The sequence below is a fragment of the Lytechinus pictus genome, chromosome 3, assembly GCF_037042905.1.
Source record: "Lytechinus pictus isolate F3 Inbred chromosome 3, Lp3.0, whole genome shotgun sequence".
In the NCBI taxonomy this organism is placed as follows: Eukaryota; Metazoa; Echinodermata; class Echinoidea; order Temnopleuroida; family Toxopneustidae; genus Lytechinus; species Lytechinus pictus.
This window is the reverse complement of record NC_087247.1, coordinates 62,267,891-62,288,906: the sequence shown is the minus strand read 5'-3', so window position 1 is coordinate 62,288,906 and position 21,016 is coordinate 62,267,891. Positions and strand designations below refer to the sequence as shown.

General features: G+C 33.4%; 1 protein-coding gene across 1 annotated transcript in view; it reads left to right on the top strand.

The window, feature by feature from the left end:
- The window catches only part of LOC129255432 (unconventional myosin-Ia-like), a 64,598-nt gene that overhangs the window by 18,753 nt on the left and 24,829 nt on the right, over positions 1-21,016 (top strand). Inside the window, exons 4-10 of the mRNA XM_064097529.1 lie at positions 1,834-1,928; positions 2,682-2,786; positions 15,461-15,507; positions 16,957-17,020; positions 17,487-17,585; positions 18,617-18,723; positions 20,319-20,466. Of these exons, the coding sequence (XP_063953599.1) occupies positions 1,834-1,928; positions 2,682-2,786; positions 15,461-15,507; positions 16,957-17,020; positions 17,487-17,585; positions 18,617-18,723; positions 20,319-20,466 (665 nt within the window). The remainder of the gene's footprint in view (positions 1-1,833; positions 1,929-2,681; positions 2,787-15,460; positions 15,508-16,956; positions 17,021-17,486; positions 17,586-18,616; positions 18,724-20,318; positions 20,467-21,016) is intronic.

The following is a 21,016-nucleotide window of genomic DNA, read 5'->3' as shown; positions in this document are numbered from 1 at the left end:
TTACCCTAGAGCCATTGCATTCAATCAGTCTTGCCAGCTGACAGCAGCTTTGCTTTTATGATGTTGAAGAAAGTGCTATTTTTGCACATATTTCTTTGGATTCTTCCAACCCCAGACCATTTTTTTTTATCATTCTGCCAAAATTTACCCTAAAATATTTAGAGATAAACATGGAAAGTGAAACTTATATTCCAGCCAACTTCTATTCTGAATCTTAGTGTCTAGACACATCAGAATTCAATTTTCTATCAGAGAAGATGAATGGAATCCACCATTTCATTAGATAAAATAAATGACATCCTAGGGGAATATTCAAAATGGGTCTTTATATTCTCTAACTTTTAAGGAAATGACTTTTACAGACCTGCCAACCAGTACGTTTTAGCCGTATTTAGTACGTTTTTGCAACCAAAATACGGCAGTACGTTTTTTCTTTAAAAAATCTTTTTTTTTTTTTTTTTTATACAAAATCGTAATTTATTGAGAAAAATCATCTCTATATTATGTCTCTATTACATAAAATGTACACAAATATGGTTATTAGATCAATGTAATTTAAGGTAACTTGTTTTTTTTTTCAATCATTTTGTAAAAACCAGGGTGAGATATACACAAGTTTCAATGGTTTTTTTTTTTCATCTGCAAGAGCAGTGCGCATTTTAGCTTGCATGCAGCTTGAGCGCCGTGATGGGCGAGTGCGCCAAGCATTTTATTATGAAATACACTTTTTTGGGGAAAAATACAAAATATTTATCTCACACGGTAAAAATATTGATTTTTTGGTCAAAATACTGATTTTGGGGGATAAGAATACTGAAAATGCAAAATACACCTTGGCAGCTCTGCTTGTACCCTTCCCCACATCAGATTCCCATTTTCTACAAAACCAGTTTGTGTATAATTTAAAAATATGATTGGATATGAATCTAGTCAATCTGAGAAACTGATAAAGTGATAACTGATGCATTCTACCAAGTATTCCTGTATTTGAACGAACTATGTTTCCCTGCCTGTAGTTCACATAGACCATTAAGTATGTTCCCTTTTGTCATCTAATACCCTTTTTACACAGGATTTTCTTAACCCCGGACTATCGCTAACCCCGTACTATCCTTAACCCCGTACTATTTTTTTTCCTTTTTACACATGCCAAATTGTTATTGCTAACCCCGGATAAGGAATGCTTGCTTTTCACACACGAAACTCGCTAACCCCGGACTAGTGGTTTTTGTCGATCATTCGTAGTACAAGTACTTCACTCGTACCATTTTACACACGCTACAATTTCCTTAACCCCGTACTATAGGTGGGGCCAAATTGCCATTTAGCCCCACCTATAGTACGGGGTTAAGCTTAGCCCACTTTCGTTTTACACTAGCGATCTTAACCCCGTACTATCGCTCTTAGCACCGCAATTGCTGGGATAACCCTGCTTTTTTGCAGGGCCAAATAATCCCGTACTAAAGGTGGGGTTGGCCCACTTTGCAAAAATGCTGTGTAAAAAGAAAGTGGGCTAAGCTTAACCCCGTACTATAGGTGGGGCTAAATGGCAATTTAGCCCCACCTATAGTACGGGGTTAAGGAAATTTTAGCGTGTGTAAAAAGGGTATAACATTCTTTTTGAAAATATTTGGGTAATAAAACAAGAATAATGACAATGTGTAATACCCCACCCATAAATGACTATGGATATCATCCATGATTAATTTATGTAACCTTGGGAACTAGCAACCAGTTCCCAATAATGATATATTTGAGATCAATATTTCCATGTTACTTTATTGTTCTGTGCAGATATTTTATATTTTATCTTTTGATTTGTTTTGACTGAAGCTATGCCATCACAGATGACGCCTACAGGGACATGAGGGACAAGAATCGAGACCAGTGTGTCATCATCTCAGGCGAGAGTGGAGCAGGAAAAACAGGTGATTTACACCACTGCCTCAAGTCCAATGCCATTGGGAACATTCCTGATTTATTGAGTACCCCCATCAGAAAGTTAATTTTAGGAATGACTTTTGGTGTTGTCATGAGATTGGAATGTAGCTTTGTTGTGCATTTTCCATTAAATTTAATTTTGTTGATCTTTTATACTTAAGAAAGAATTATTTAATTTGGACAGCTCGTTCACTTTACTTTATTAGGCAACCAACAGCCACAATATCTAAACAACATGTAAACAAAAGTTGTCTTTTTATGTGGAGGGTAAGATTGATGTGTTAAATTAAATCATACTTTAGTTGATGACACATGAGAGTATGAGATGATGTAGGTGAAAGTAATCAATAGGCCTTACACTCTAAAAAATGAATGGGTGGAAAGGCACCACTCAGAAAAAAAGATTGGATGAATGGGAAGATCATAGGGGTAAGGTTGTTAGGCAGATAGGAAGGGAGATGTAATAAAGAAAGGGGGAGAAGAGTAGTAAGGAGATATAAAGAATGAATGGGGGATGAGGATAGGGGTGGCATATGTGATGAAGATAGATGAAAGAAATATAAGGTGAGAGAAGGAAGAAGAGGACAATTTAGTTGAATTATATAATACTGGTAAATTTACGGGTGATGAAGGCTCAATATATATTTATATCTAATAACGTGTAAACGTATGGTCTGGAAAGAAATGATATTTTCTTCTTCATATTGAAATGTGTCTTTTTATTTACTTCATATTCACAGAGGCAAGCAAAATTGTTATGCAGTACGTATCAGCAGTATGTGGTAAAGGGGGAGATGTAGATGTGGTCAAAGAACAACTCTTACAAAGCAATCCAGTCCTTGAATGTAAGTACATTTATATTATTTTTTTGTTTTGTTGTACTGGAATCTATAGAGAGACAGAAGTAGCTTTAAATTAGAGGGTGTTGCTTTGTTGAGAATTATTAATAGTGAGACAGGAAGGAAGAAAGAAAGAAAAGAAAAAAAGGAAGGAAGACACTTATCTATTCAATCTTTTAATTCCTCAGTAGTATATGCAATGTTTCTGACTACTCACCTCATCATTTATTATGATGTTTTCATTGAACTGTTCTACATGGTCACAGCAACATTATAGTTTGATTAAAATCATACTCTCATGATTTTGTCACATTTATGTAGTTTCTGTGTTATCAAGGCTACTACTCTGCCAGACAACAGGTCAAATGTGTTTTTTTTTAAAGCTCCCAGGGTTCCATTTGTGTCTTGTACATCTTAAGCAGAAAGCAAACAATGGGATCTTTCACAGACTTACCATTGCAAAGCTAACATTGTCTTGCATTGTTTGAATTAGTTAACATATAAAGATTGTGCATTGTAACGGGGGAAGTTCACATCTACAAATGCATAATATCTGTTTGTTATGATGAAACCTGGTTAAATAATCTCAGTACCAGACTGTTCAATAAAGCTTCTTTCATGCAGAATAAAAACTTCATCACACTGGCAATGGAACTAAAAGCCTGGAACTTGCAATCAGTTCTATAAATGTTGTAAGGTAAACTGACATTAACATATTCTGTACAGGCCTATATGCAGTTATCTGGGCGGAAACAATTTATTTATAAACAAAAACAAACTGTGTTAATGACTACATTTAGTAGTTATTATGTTTGATAGTTGCTAAATTCAAATTGTAATTTACCATATTATAGAGGACTAAACTGAGTTAATTTCAGGTATGTCATTTTAAGTCGGTGCTCAGATGTCAGTTATCAGACTTTGATATTGTTTTTTGACAATATTTAATTCATTAAAAATTAGGCTTATCTATTTGAATCTTGGTTTGGTTTTCTTTATTTGAACTAGCTTTGTTGCTAACATCTGAAATGCATTATCTGTGAGAAGTTTAAAGTCATGTTACAGTGAACATAAAAAACAAACGACCACATCCAATATTCTTATGTTAATGGATGACATTCTGTTTATGGTTCAGTAGCAGAAATCTGAAACTTGTATCATGATTCCTTCTGTATGTAAAGAGTAAGAATACAAAACCAGGAAAGGCTCAGATACCATAGTAGGTAGGCATGCATCTCATTGAGGACTGATTCCTTCTTAGTAAGTAAGTAGATTGCATTGCATGGTCTGTAGAGCTATCTAAACATTAGATTTATAGAGGTCAAAGTGAAGAGGATTTTGATTATTATCTAGTTTAGAATTTCCATAAATGGAAAATATCTTGACCCAGCATTCAGGAGGTTATTATGTCACATATCATTGCCCCTGTGACTCTTATGTTTTATGTTGGTTGCAAATGATCATATTTCTTATTACTGTGCAAATATAGCATTTATCATCAAGGGTTGTTCTTTGTATCTGCTCTGTTGTTGATGATGATTATTGAATGATTAAACAGTAGAAACATATTTCCTATCATGAGCAAACAATATGTACGGAAGTTTGTTTTTGTTTGATCAATAAATCTTATTTAATGAGCTATGTCTGTCCAAATAGAGATCCCTTGTTTGTGTCATGGATTCCCTCGTTATGCCATTGAGATTGTGAAATGTTTACAATAGGGAAATGCGCTATATGGGGAATAAGTTTTTTTTCCATAGAGATATCTTTTTATTTGTAGAATGTGTGTTTGCCTTGAATGGAGACATGCACGGTTCACTTTGAAGAGATTTGTAAATAAGAGGAAAATATCAAAGGTTGATCATTCGGATATCAAAAGAATTACCTGGGAAGAATTTTTTTCTTTCTCAGTTTTTGTCACAGAGAGTGAGAGAGATAAATGTCCACACAATCAATCAATTGAAGAATGTTATGAATAAATTGACCTATTTTCTAGCTTTGTAGCTCCTTTTTCTTATTTGTAGATATATCTGCACACTGTGGCTACATGCATGTCTGCTTGAATTGTTTAATTTTCAATGAAAAGGTTACCATTAAACTATACTTTAACCCTGGCTTAATACACCTGTGCGTATTTGGCTTGCATTCAGGTGTGGATTGCCCAAATGCAGACAAACTCAGTGATAACGCAGCACAACACAATTATATGAGCTTACCCACGGTCATTAGGCGGTGCTGCACCATCCCGAGTTTGCTCAATCTCGAGATTTTAGCCCGATCGGCCCACTTCGCGATTAATCTCGAGATTCAAGAAACCCCGTCTCCACCATCGCAAGAAGAGCGATTCCTGCTCGAGCGAGGCAACAAGCCCGATATTCCGAGCATGCGCACTTTCGGATCTTGGAGTTTGAACGGCCCGCGCTTTTGAATAACTTCCCGCGATATGCAAGCAATGTACTCCTTTCTCTAGCACTTTCGCCGAATTCGACCGGTGTTATGCAACAATCCTCTCAGCTCAGCGAGTGTATTCTTCGTTAAATATGATGGCGGAGTAGGAGGCAACGACAGAGGGGGAGAGAGGGGGAGAGAAGGAGGAAAGAAATGCTATTTGCTCACATTTTGCGAAGGAATAAGACGACACTGCTGTCAGTGTTGTTATTGAATATGACCATCGTCGATGAGCGCCTCCCCCTTCGGTCTGGTCTCTCCCAAAATCCATTCACTGGTGGGACACCATCGTTGCTGATTAGGCAATTGATGAACGCTATTCGCGATAATATCTATTCGCATGTATAAAGTTGACTTTCGCACGTGTTTATGTTTTGACCAAGGCGGAAGTGGAACGCGAATTGCATTATGGACTGACGTCATGAATAAATTACCCCGAGTCCAATCTCGAGTGCGTCTGCACCTACGAATTAGCGGGATAATTCGTAAAATAGCGCGCTATTTTGCAAATAAACCCGAGTTGACTTGGGATTGCAATCTCGAGATTAATCCTACGAACTAGCGCGATAATTGCGTCTCCACTGCAAACTATCTCGAGATTTTTCAGATCGGGATAATTTGCCGGATCAGAAATAGCGCGCTAATTTGAAAACTCGGGATGGTGCAGACGGCCCTATTATGCAGACTAACGCAAATGCACTGCATTCTAGCCAAGTAGTTTGAATTTTGTCAAACATCTGCAACTGAATGCATCCAAAATCCATGCAAGCAAAGACGAGTTGCAACAAGTAGAATGTAAGCAAGGAATGCAATTACGAACAACAACGAGCAACAGCGAGCAGCTTACACAGGCCAACACAGTGTTGCTGCTTGATTTACCTTATTGTAGCTCTGATCACCTCACTCTATTGTGTGCAACTCAACATGAGCCCCAGCGGGCTTGTACACGAAAATAAAATTGCAACCAAATACTTTGTTGTGCATTTCTGGCTAATGCAGCAATACATGTATGTAGCTTAAACCGCAAAGATGTGAGCCAGCTTAAAACATGGACAGATTTAAAAGAACACTGTTCATTCATATTTAATTAGCTTGATGTAAAACCTTGTACTTTTAATTAAATTATGGTTTTTATGTGGCAGTCATGGGCCACTTTTCATCACAAGATGAAAATGTTGATTGGACAGTGTTTTTTAGTATCTGAATAGTCACTAAAAAAAATTATATGATAAATTCAGACATGCATGAAATCCTCAGTCAGGGGGCCTCTCTTTTCTTCAATGCATGTACTCTTGGGGGAAAAAATTGGTCCATACATGTATGTTGAGTCACTTGAGGTCTTGAATGTATGCAATATATACAACACACTTCACTATAATCAAACGTCAATGATGTTTTTATTTCAAGTGACTTTCTGGTATTTGAAAACATGTCAGCTATTGAGTCAAAGAAAGAAGTTGTAGGGGGTTGTATTCATGCTTTACTTGGTAATTTCTATCAGTTACATGGCTTTTGGACCTTGTCTGAATTTCTCAAATAAGAGAATGGACTACTGCTGTGCTTTTTGGCATAGCTATATTATCACAGTCATTGGCATTTGTTGGCATTTCCATATTATTGCATTGTTTGATAGCAGAAATGTTTCCCTTTCCGGGGAAGGGGAGAAAGAGGTAGATAGGGGTAGGGTGAGGTGGGAGAAGGTGGAAGAATCAGTAAGGAGAAAGTAACTTAGTTGGGTTCATGAATTTAATTTTTATTTCAATTGAAAAAAATAACCATATTGACTGTTCCCCATTTTCTGGTATAATAGAGCCCAGTTGCATTTCAAATAAGGAATAAAAGATGATTGTGTTGAAGCCTTAGAAGGAGATATTGTTTCCCCACAGTTCATGCATGAGATCATGTGCTCATGAGAATCCTGTATATATGATTGGGTATGTAATTCTTGAAAAAAAACTGCACACAATCTATTCTGTCTACCATTTTATTTTGGAAAAAATTTTGATTTATGTGATGTAAAATATGTTTGGTCAAAAGCTTTCAAAATAAGTAAATTATTGAAATTCATGTTTACTTTGAGCCTGGTTGGTATAAAAACAAATGACATCAAAGCAATGTTGGTACATGTAGTGCACGATTTGAAGCTGATTCGGTCTTTGCTCTCTCCAATAGGCAATAGGGTCAAAACCACTATCTCGGCGCAATTGCGTAAAATTCGTGTCCCGCATGTTATGGGTCCAATTAAAAATAAAATTGATATAGAATGGTCGAGTTAAGCTATTCTATTTATTATATGAGATCCATTCTTTAAAAAGAAAGTCATATTATTGACCTTCATTTGGTATATAATGAGAAATTAGCAAACCCATCCGTTGTAATAGTGAAAAACAGCGTGTCGCAGGTCATATATTTTCTAAATTTCTGTATCTTGCCAAAATAAAGTAAATAGCAACTGCCCTAAAACTAAATTAATATACATATAAGTGATCCCTCCACAAAATACAATCAAAAGTTTTTGATAAAAATGTTTTGTTTTCACATGCGGATAAAACCAAATGTGTCGCCAAATGTAGTGAAACTTACGTTATCGTATTTTAGATCAATAATTAAATACTTTATGTCATCGTAAATATGTTTATTTTTATTTATTTGACACCTCGGGTATATGATAAGAAATGATACCTATGTACTCCCATTCCTAAGTAAGAATTATCTTATCAAAACCAAACTAAATGCAATTTATAGAAACGTAGCGTTAAGAGATGAAACTTACGTTACCGTTTTGGGGAAATGTGTATAGACTTTAGATGCTGATATGTATATCAGCAGTTAGCATTGATAAAAGGAAAGTCAGAGGGCCAACGAAATCATACTTGCAAAGAGCAATTTTGGATCAGCAACTATTTATATACCCCATCATGTAATTTACGTTGTGAAACTTACGTTACCGTATATGCAGACCTCGGCCTTTTTGGCGTTAAAAGGATTTTTCTCGATATATAACGAAGATGAGCCATCTACGATCATTCTCAGAAAGCCTATATAGCTAAGCAACAACTTTTTACAAGTCTATGGTGGATCTCGTCCCATTTTTTCTAATCCCTTGCATCACAAGCTGACTAGTAAGTATTCAATTCCATCAAAATTTTTAAAGTTTCTACTCCTCTAAATATTTGAGTGTATTTTAGGTGCAACCATTAGTCAAGGGCTTCTTAAGAAGTGGTAGAAAATCAAACAAAAGTTTAAGAATGTGAAATTACTCTTAAATCGATCTTTTATACATTGGAAGCTAGTAATAATAATGTAAACGTATGTTTCAACTCTAGTAACGTATGTTTCAAAATAGAAGTTGTCCCATACATAAATGATATAAGGGGATTTAATCTTCCTAATCGTAACTTTATGTTTATAATAAGCTAGTACTACATTCAGTTTCATTACCAATGGAATTTTGGGAACGAAAAAAAGAAAAAAGTACAATTACTATGACTTCAAGCATTGTTTATGTTCCGTTCAATTTTTATTTTCATGAAATATTTAAAAATAAAACTAGCCCTTTAAAAGATTCGGTATTTTGTTACACTGTCTATACCTTTCTTACATTTATACTTGCCAATATTCTTCATAAATAAGATCTCTCTCAATTGGTTGAATTAAGGTATATAACACAGTTCATATGCTAATATTTTATCCACCTCATTATAGTAACGTAGGTTTCAAATTATAGTAACGTAGGATTCAGGATTTGGTACCGAGTTTTGAATATGGAATATTTTAACTTTTATAAGTGTCCAAGAACTTTTTTTGCCGATTGTAGTTGAGATTTTTCCCAAGCCCATGATCAAATTTTATTTTTCGCAATATAAAGGAGGGGTGTTTATCGGTTTATCAAATGTATTATTGTTGATTTCCTTCCCTCAAATTTCTTTTATATATATCAATTTATATAATTGCCTTCTTAAAAAAAATATATGTATATATACCTTAATATTTTTTGTAATGAAAGGGAAAAAAATTATAAAAATAGCAGTATAAGGCATTTGTGTCAAGAAGTTGTTGATATCAGATAAACGCGACACCTTTTAATAAGATTTGGAATATGTGGCGGTTAATCTATTTTTGTTTTTCATCTTGTATCTACTTACTGCAATCTCCCTTTTCCTCATTTCATCTCTCTCTTTCAATTTTCATTACACCTTCTTCGGAACGCAAATCAATGTCTTATAAAATTAGTGGGGGATTTTTCAATTCAAGCAAATCACGATACTTATATACCGTAACGTTTTTAATAATGTACATGGCATGTTCATCAGCTTTCATGCTACAATAAGCTTTGTATACAATTTCATTATATCAATTTCCATTTAATGGAAATCCACAGTAGGTGGTTGTCATGTTGCGAATAGTATCTGGAGAACAGTCCAGTATAGTTACTGCTTATAACCTAATGTGCAAAGAACTCGCAACTTAAAAATTCAACAATTAGCCTTTTTGAGCTATAGCTCAAAAAGGCTAATTGTTGAATTTTTTGAGCTATAGCTCAAAAAGGCTAATTGTTGAATTTTTAAGTTGCGAGTTCTTTGCACATTAGGTTTTAGGGTTCATCCACAATTTCAGATCTTGAATGTTAGCTGAGTTGAAATAATTGTTTTACATTGTCAGATGTTGAAGTTAAAATACGTTACTCTTTTCAAAATAATTTTATTACTAATTTTCGCCGTGTAAACGTAATCAAAATTTGTAATCAAAATGGGGAATTGATATAAAAGTCATCGGGAAAATAAAGGTAACCGCGTTTTGATGACCAACCACATTTCCATATATGTTTGACGTATAGTTGATCTATAAGAGTTATAGTTTATTCACAATTTCAAATTGGTGTTATAGTTCTTCCACACTTTTAGTATTTCATATACCTTGGTAAAGTTCAAAAAGACAAATTGTTAAATTTTAAAGTTGCAATTGCAATTTCTTGGAACATTGGTGTTATATTTCATCCAAACTAGCAGATTTTAAATGTTAGTTGTGGTAGGACAATCGTTTAGCATTGTCAGATATTAAAGTAACATACGTTACTCTTTTCAAAGTAACTTCTAATTTTCACTCTCTACATTTAATTAAAATTGCAAATAGAAAGAGGGAGTTGATATAAATAACATTATCTGAAAACACAACTGACCGTGTTTTGATTATCACTCACACTTCAACATGTCTGGCACTTTACATTTGAATATAAAATGCCCATATTCTGAGCACCATGTAATCTAAATTTCCCGTGGATTAAAACCATTTTGTGATAATAGTTGGGTCCATTTTGTTTCATGATATTATTTGAGAATGTAACCAATCAACTTTCAGTTATTTTCGTGCATACAATTCTAAACCTTCGTAGTTATTTTCAGATTTTTATAACATGTAATTTACGTTACCTTTCATGAAACCTACGTTACCATATTTAATGAGACAATTACATATTACATGCTTCCCGTTCGTTGAATTTGATGAACATCCTGTAAACTTAATCATTACATGACTTTATAAATGTTTAAATCTTACCTTTATCTTTCAGATTTATTGTTCGAAGTAAAAAGATACAATTCGTGATTTTGACAGTCAAATTTCTTTATAGAAATTAATGTTTTCAAACTTCAATTCTCCTCAGTGGTTTTCGCAATCAAACTCAAGGGAAGTAATAGACCATTATCGTACAATTTTTGGCACCAAATTGATTATTTCAGAAGTGGCAAATAAGTTGTACTCAATAGAAATAGATTTCACCACGACTATTAAAGGTGTAATGCTCTTTAACGTAGGTTTCACACTGAATTATACATGTCATTACGAAAACGTGAAAATTGAGTCAATCAGCAAAATTCAAAAGCCAATAATCAACGGATATTAACTTGACAATACATGCATTCTTTTCACAATAAAATGATATGTGTTGAACAAAGTTTATTTTTCTGATTTGTTGACTTTCCAATTGCGCCGAGATAGTGGTTTTGACCCAATAAGGGATCGCCTTTAATGCTCTTCAGTATTCCCATCTTTACTAGAATTTCAAAATATCTTTTGTTTTAATTTTATATATTAATGCAAACAATTTTTTTTGGGGGGGGTATTTCAGTATTATAATATTTAGTTTTAACTTCAACTAAACTTCACACATGCAGTTAAATGAAATGGAATAAAGCTACATTATAGCTCTTTAATTCTGTGTACAAAGTAAATATACATGTAAGTTGAATTTTTTTTAAAGTTAATACTCTTGGAGAATTTCCTATTACATATTGATGACAATTTGACAATTCAAATGTTTGTAAATATTAAAGAATGATGAGCCATTCTTGATTCATCCAATAAATAGCTGGATTCATATGCATTTTTATTCTAGATTTTTCAAATCAAGAATCCAAACTGAATGAACAGTGTTCAGCATTCAATTAATCCTACCTAGTACCCTTTTACCTCTCCTGGGTTGAGTGCTGCACAGTGTGAATAAATTTCTTGGTGATGGAAAACACACCATAGCTTGGATTCAAACCCATAACCCTTTGTCTTAAAGACAGAACCACCAGAACATGATGTGCCCATTTTGTCATCTAATTTTTTTTGTTAAGAGAATTAAATTGATAAAATATGTATACATTAAATTGGTTATTTATACCTTTGTCTTTTTTTTTTCATGTTTGGTACAAAAGCGATGAATGCTGGATTCTGAATTTACCTAAGACACTAAATCAAGGGTATATCTATAGGATTAGTAGCGACAGTGAGAGTGAGTCAGACCCAATCAAAACAGACAAGATTATCATATTCCGTCAACGTGTTCATTCCCCATGCTGGAATATATTCAAGACTACCTTAAACATTACTAAAACTCTGATGATTCACAATGACTACATCATCTGCTTGAACTTCACTAATGAAAATTACCTCAAGCATTATATGGGAAGTGTGGAATTTTGTTAAAGGTGTCATTATTAAGCCTGTGATCATTCAAGTTAATTTCTGGTATGAGGAATGAGTTTTGTTTGGAATATCTGTGCACATGTGTTATCAACCATTAATAGATATATCATGATGTGCAAAATAGCAGCACAATAATGCACTTGAATTAATATTTTTTTCATTTTAACATTTTTGTCTCACCTGCATAGCAGAGTGAGACTATAGGCGCCGCTTTTCCGACGGCGGTGGCGGCGGCGACGGCGGCGGCGACGGCGGCGGCGGCGTCAACACCAAATCTTAACCTGAGGTTAAGTTTTTGAAATGACAGCATAACTTAGAAAGTATATGGACCTAGTTCATGAAACTTGGCCATAAGGTTAATCAAGTATTACTGAACATCCTGCCTGAGTTTCATGTCACATGACCAAGGTCAAAGGTCATTTAGGGTCAATGAACTTAGACCATGTTGGGGGAATCAACATCAAAATCTTAACCTAAGGTTAAGTTTTTGAAATGTCATCATAAATTAGAAAATATATGGACCTAGTTCATGAAACTTATACATAAGGTTAATCAAGTATCACTGAACATCCTGCATGAGTTTCACGACACATGACCAAGGTCAAAGGTCATTTAGGGTCAATGAACTTTGGCCGAATTGGGGGTATCTGTTGAATTACCATCATAACTTTGAAAGTTTATGGATCTGATTCATGAAACTTGGACATAATAGTAATCAAGTATTACTGAACATCCTGTGCAAGTTTCAGGTCACATGATCAAGGTCAAAGGTCATTTAGGGTCAATGAACTTTGGCCAAATTGGGGTATTTGTTGAATTACAGCCATAAATTTGAAAGTGTGTTGGTCTAGTTCATAAAACTTGGACATAAGAGTAATCAAGTATCACTGAACATCCTGTGCGAGTTTCAGGTCACATGATCAAGGTCAAAGGTCATGTAAGGTCAAAGAACTTTGGCCACGTTGGGGGTATTTGTTGAATTGCCATCATATCTCTATAAGTGTATTGGTCTAATTCATAAAACATGGAAATACGAGTAACCAAGTATCACTGAACATCGTGTGCGAGTTATAGTAGTTTTCAAAATCAGCACTGCTGCTATATTGAATCGCGTGATGCAGGTGAGACGGCCAGAGGCATTCCAGTTGTTAAAATATGTGTGCCATTACATTCAGTGATTGATTTTAGAAATTTGTGATGATGCACACCTAAGATGTTTCCATATATTCTACCATACATGTATATTGATCAGTGCCTACTGTACCTGTTGAAAATAAGTTGACCTTTATCATGAAGTCAACTTGAGTCCTTAAGATATATTTTATTTCAGCCAAGTCTTAAGCTACTTGAAAAAGACCCCTTTTATTTATAATCATTTGTTGCCTCTGCAAAGGTTTGTAGGTTCACATGTTCAATCAGGCACAAAGGTAATTTTTAGTATCCTTTTAACAAGGAGTGAATTCTCATTTCCTCAGCATTTCTGTTATTACCATGGCAACAGTCTCCTTAACATTCAATATTCTTTGTTGTTCCCCTCTCTCTCCTTGCATGCTCTCTCTCCCCTCCCTCTTTTTCTCTCTTATCACTCTCTCTTCCTCATTCTCCTTTTCCTGAACACTTACATGTATATGAATAACAATTTCAATATCAATTATCATAGAATACGTCCGGACTGCGTCTGAGCTACAAAAAAAAGGTGAAATGTTCATGCCCCTAGCAAGGCTCCAGATTGAGTAGATAACTTATCATCTTGTTCAAGGTTTCCTCTTATTCTGTAGATCTCACACAGAACACATTATTTTGTTGGGATCACTTGAATATTAACCTGGCAGACTGTGCATAGCTACATGTATAGGTTAATCAATAATCCATATCTATTTTGATGCAACAGCGTAGCTTGGAGTATGGAGACATCATGTTTGTAGTTGAGATGAAGGATAGACGTGATGGTTAGATGAGATGAGTGATGATTCATCATCGAGATGGGGCTTGGTAGGATGTAGATCATGAGGAAAATGGATTCATTCACACAAGAGAAGAAAAAAAATATCTGTGTTCATTGGTCAATGTTAATCTCTTTAAATCTATTGAAATGTGTTATATTCATAATCAGCCATGGTGTGAATTTTGCTTAATATGAGAGATGAGAATTCAAACAGTTTTAAGCAGGGAACTGTGGTGTTGTGCAGAGTACATGTATACATGTATGGGAAAAAATCTTTTATTGTTGTAATGTAGGGATGAGCAAGAGCCCCTACATGAATATTGAATCTCAGCATGTCTGAATTGAGGATAGGGATATCATTGAATATCTCAAGCTGTGGTCATGTGGTTGATGAAAGGGGAAAATTAAATGGGAAAATGAAAGCAGTGGTGAGAGCAGTGAATTCCTGGTGTTAGCCTCAATGCTGACAAGTTGTCATTGTCTTGACAGTTTCATGTAACAATAGTCGGAAATCAGCGATTCTTAGCCAATCAAAACAAAGTATTTCACTGAAATAGTGCATGTAATTGCTAATTACTTCCATGAAATAGTGCTCTTATATGGGGTTTATCATTGTCTTGGAATTTTATAAAACTGAAACATGCAAGATGTCAATTTAACACAATGATTCACTTACATTATGAAGTGAGCAGTACTGGGGAGTATTTATGAAAAAGGACTTTTCAGACCTTTATCTGACAAGTACGGTTTTACTGACAGATACCATGTAGTAAAAACTTCTTATCAGCCAATAACTAAGAATCAAGGTATCTGACAACTCGTCAGACAAAAATATTGATGAAACGCTCCCCTGATAAATAAAGTTCATAGTTTTAGTTTTATAAAAGGTTTCTTTGGTATTTATTATTAGTTATTTCTATATTGTCTATATTGAGGGTTCAAAAGTCAATTTCTTTTTTTTTATCAACCCCCCCCCCATCAATAATTTCTTGGAGCTTGTGATTAAGGTCATGCAAGGAAATCATAAACATGTATTTATACTTTAGCAACCACCAGTATAGAAGGAAAATCTGTGCTTAGTTTAAGACAGGTTTCCTTTCAATAGTTTTCCCCATTTCCTATCCATTAAGACCACTTTTTTTTATTAAGACATTATTTTTATTGTCATCCTTTGGTTGTCTTTAGTTATGTATACTCCAAGTTTCACTGTATACCTGTAATGTTTTTTTTTTTTTACATTAATATATATTTTATATATTTTATATATACGTCTTTATATAATATTGTTTCATAACCCTCATATCTTATTTTTCAGCTTTTGGAAATGCAAAGACAAATAGGAATGACAACTCATCAAGATTTGTAAGTATCTGCCCATTTTTACATTTCCTCCATTGTTTTATTGATGTAAACTGCATCTTAAATTTCTCTTTATTATGAAACTATGATATTCTACCTTTTTGTATAAATGCTATGTGAACTAATATTGTAATGAAGTTATCATATTTGCATAGTTCGCAATTATGAAGAGAGTTATTTTTAACTGGAAGCTGTGAGGAGAACGCAAACAATAATCATGAAATAAAGATGAATGATACAGCCGTACAATAAAAAATATATGAATATAGTTGTTTGGATGTAAAGGATTTAAAAAGTTATTTAAGCTATTGAAAAGAATGTTTAGATTTCAGAATAGTCAAAAGAAATTCTGATTAAATTAATTAAATTATGATTTTAATTTTAGATGTCGTTGATTATGATTGAGTGTTATTATAACATAGTGACTTTGTGTATAACTGAGATTAAACATAATTTTACTTTTAAGTTTAATTTGTATAGAAATAGATATTGACATTCCACTATTCTAATGTTCAGTAAATATAATTTAATTAGCAATAGAATTGTGCCCTTGTAGCTCTCATCAATAATATATATGCTTACATGTATAATGACAGTATTTGTTATTCATCCAGTTTAAAGTTCAGTATGTAAAGTTTCTTTGATTCTATTGCATATTAAGTCTTCATTTTAATAGATTGTATACTTATTCTTCATGTGATATGAAATTGCAATCAGTACTTGAAAAAAAACCTTTCAAATGTCTTTTGATCATCAAAGTCAAACATGTTGGTCTGTAATATTATGATTGATATTTGGTAAACATGTAGTTGGTCTTTTTTCAAATGGAGTACTCTTGTCCTACATTCAGATACCAATTAATGAATTGTTCTAGGCTTGACATACATGTAATCCCTGAATAATACATTACTTCATATTTATTGGGGAAAGTATAATGTATGTATAAATTAGCACAGTTGTATATTTACATTTTTTTTTAATGGATTTATGCTATTGGGTTATTGTGTGACAATTATTTCTATGAAAAGTAAATAACACAGATCATTCTAGTACTGTGTTTAAATAGCATACATGTATGATACAGTATGGAACTACCTGAGGAAATTGCAGTTCTTATTAGTTATATTGATTACATATGGTGCCCACATTCAGGATGTTCAAATTTAAATGATGTAGAACAAGGTCTAATCAATTCTGCATTAATGATTTGAGTAATACCAAATGATTATCTAAACAGATCTAGGTTGGAAATACAAATGGATGATTTATCTGCCTCTAAATGCATATTTTAATGATATTGGATCATAGTACATGGACTATTTTAAGATGATGAAGTTCTTTTTGCAGGCTGAGGTAAAGAGTTATTTGTTTTATCCACGGTTATATTCCAACACTTTAATTTAAGGTATATGCTGTATTATCAACCAATATATTTCCTTATCTTATTTTTAGGGAAAGTATATGGACATAGAGTTTGATTTCAAAGGTGATCCGGTTGGAGGTGTTATTACAAACTGTAAGTGGATCAGGATTTTAAAAATCTTGATGTATTTTATTTCAAAATGATAGTTTTAGATGATAATTATTTCAAGATTACTTGGAGCATAATAACTAGATGTTTTATTTCCCTTTTAAAAGCTAACCGTTTATATTCAAAAGATTTATTGTACTCTATATAAATCTACTTTATAAAGAATTTTAGAATCTACACTTACTCTGAATTTCATATTCAGATTTCATATTTATTTTAGAAAATACCAAGTCATTTAAATAATCAAGTTACAAAACTGATGAAACAATTTCATAAATAAACATATATATATATATTTTTTTTGGGGGGGGAGGGGTGAGGAGAATCCAACCACTTTTTATAAAAAGAATTGAATGATACAATACCCCGGATTGCAATTCCTTTAGACTTGTGTGAAATTGATATGTTTTGTTTGAATTATATAAATTTTATTCCCATCCCACTCCCTTAGATTTATTAGAGAAATCTCGAGTGATATCACAGCCAGAAGGAGAAAGGAACTTTCATATATTCTACCAGCTTCTATCAGGAGCACCAGAGCTATTGATGAGTAAGTTTATATGGCTTTATTATATTGAGTTTAATAATAGAAATATGCAGAAAAAATAAATATGGGGAAAGAATACAAAAATGTTTATATTGATCCTAAAGTGATTGTTTTATTAAAGTTGAGTAATGGCTCTAATGAGACCCATGTTGTTAAGAGGCATTATATTTTTGTAACCACCGTACCCTTCCATATCCTCATGTATGTTTCCTTGTATATCTAATGAGCCATACTTGATTGTTATGAGAGATGGTGATATAGTATTGCACAGACCATCAATTTCTTTTCAAAGTGTAATGAGGTCAATACAAGCAGTAGAGACGACCTTATACATGCTTGCTTGCACCTTTAGAATAGATGAGGGAAAATATTTTGTTGAGGTGATGATAATTGCTGCAGAGGATAGAATTGTCTCACACAGAATAATATTGTTGATAGATCCTTTTGATTTGCATTGGCAGACATACTGTATTTAACTTGATAATGAGATTCCATTGGCACAGGTCAAAATAACGACAGGTATACATGAATATTACATATAGATGGACAGTAAAATTTAATAGATGGACATGTAAATTGTATTGTATGTCACATATTTTATTTCTTAATGATTGATAGCCTTTGCGGTGGTAGCTATTGATCATACATTTATTAAAGCATTTGATTATGAATATTACATAGGAAGAGTGCACTGTCATTTTTTGATTTACAGCATTAAACTACTAAAATCAGGGAATAATTTTGCTTTACAAATTTTGGTCATAAGAGAGAAGCTCTCAACTAAGTAATGTACAGTCCTCTGTAAAAATATGCTATACAAAAGACTTTATGCATAGCATTCTTTCAAAAATATGGAGCAAGTTGCGATGCAATACCAGGAAAATTATTCCCTGAAAATACATGATTATGTCTCTGAAAATTAGAGAAAAGACAATTTACTTCAATTTGTTTTTTAAATTGATCAGTCATTGAAGAAACATGATCAAATAACATTCAGTTGTAACCTAAGATATTTCTGTATTTATAACCTTTAGATGAACTAGAATTGAGTCGTAATCCTGAAGACTATCATTACCTCAGCCAAAGTGGAACACATAATGTTGGTACTATCAATGATAGAGATAATTTTGCTATAACACAGGTAAATATAATCAATTATGAAAAAAATTCTAGAAAATTCCTTTATAATTGCCTTGTATTTGTATTGATTGTTTTTTTTTCCCTAAAAAATAATACATTTTAATTTATAATATATTTTTGCTGTATGATATAGAAGCAGTATTCTTTGCATGTTACTTGAAAAGTGATTTGGGAAAGCAAAAGTGAATACTGAGTACATATGAAGTAAAGGTGAACTTAAATATTTCAGGACTTCCAAAGTGGTGTGGGTTTTGTATCTTTGAACGATCTTGGGGAAAATAATGAGGAACTCCACTTTACAGTGAATTGGCAGAGTAGGATATCAGGTCAACATTATAATCATGTAACTATTGCCAAGGAATGAAGCCAAATTATAATTTGGTATGATATCAAAGTTTGAGATTTCATTTAGCAATTGGATTATCAGATGTGGATAGGCAGAAAACACTTATTTTATTTCATTTTCTATGAAGAGACCCATAATGATTAACAAGGTGTAAAAGAGAGATAAGCTTACATGTAGGTTGACATATCAGGTATCTGTGTGTGGGGATATAGAAGTTTTTTATGTATACACTGTATTATACTATGACCTGTTTGCACTGAACGTGGGATTTACATATCCTGGGCAGGATATTCCATTGGAAATGAGTTACATCTTTAGGAACCACCCTCCCACTCCCTTTACATTGGAACAAATCAGCAAATTCCATTGGACCTTAAAGAAATAGTCATTCTATTTATAATATGCATAGACTTGCTGTGAACTATTGTTAATGTGATCATTAACGCTTGATTGACTAATACAATAGCAAGTGACCAGATGGATCTTAAAAGCTAGATAAACCAACATAATAAAGAGATCTCGGCTATAACAAATTCTTTAGTTTTTTTTTTTTTGCCAGTTTGTTTCTCTCCTCCATTATCTGGTAAGGTGCCAAGTATGATTAATTCCATTATGTTAAAGTTAAGCCCATTTGTCGCTTTCCTCTTTTCACATTAAAGGTGGAGAAACAAGGCACTAGTCTGGTTTAATAGTAATTAGGAAATTAGGGATTTACAGAATATCTAATTAATCAATTTCCATGAAGTGCCTGAAATGACACAAAACCTCTCAAAGTTGTACTTAAAGGAAATGGCTTTCAATTAAATTTGTAAGTAGGTAATAATGAATGTCAGGAAAGGATTTTAACTATCGATGTTTCTTCTTTTTAAATAAAATAAAATCTTAAATCCTTCACATTTGAAATGATTGAATTTACTGTACTATATAAGGCATATTGGGCATTTATACTGTTTGGTTTTTTTTTATCAAGGGAGTAAGATATATATGCAAGTATATAGCGGATGTTGATCATTGTTAGGCATTTATGTATTTTTCCCTCTCAGTTAAATATACCCTCCATTCAATTGTAAAATTGATGCAGAAATGTTTTAAAATTGATATATCATTGATATTTTAAATACAACTTCATTTTGATCTGTATTACATTGTAACTCATAAAGAAATGTGAGAACTAAAGACAGAAATGATAAATAGATAAAGAAAAGAAGTGTTAAGTGATTATTGAGTAATTTTGTATGTTGATATTTCAGAAAGCCATGCAGATCATTGGGTTTGCTGATGAGGAAATCCTTGCTGTCTATAAGCTTCTTGCGAGTGTCCTCAAACTGGGTAACATCAAGTTCAAGAAGTATATAACCCATAACGGAACGGAGGGAGTAAAGATCATCAACCAAGAAGGTGGGTTCTTCCTACTCCTCCTTATCCTTCCTCATCTCTTATACTTTGATTCATCAATAAGCTAGTAGATCTATTAGAGGTGCAGCATATACTGATTCTTGACTCCTATTTGGTGGGTCATTTAGGGGGTACAACTGGTATTTGTCGCCCGTTTCTAGGTAAATCCACATGATTCCCTTCCATGTAAGTGTTTGTCCTGCATACCACCTTGTAAATTTCTAAATCCATGTCTCATTACAAGTTTGTAGTAAAATAGCCTTCTTAAACTCTTACCAATAATACAGGGATGCCACTTTTCCGTCTTTATACGGAATTCCGGCTTTTCCCGTGCTATCTGTCTTATTTCAGTATTTCCGACTTTTCCTGTTTTCTGTGTATTAAAAACTGAAAGTCCTCCTTTTTCCCCCCTTTCTCTCTCGATTTCGATGCATGTCGATCGACCGAGTGAGAGATATTTTCCCCTACGTTCATTGAGTTGTGCTTTTATCAAGGCTTTCCGATAAGAATTCTCGATATCCTGGCCAATCAATGCAAGCGACAAGTTCCGAAC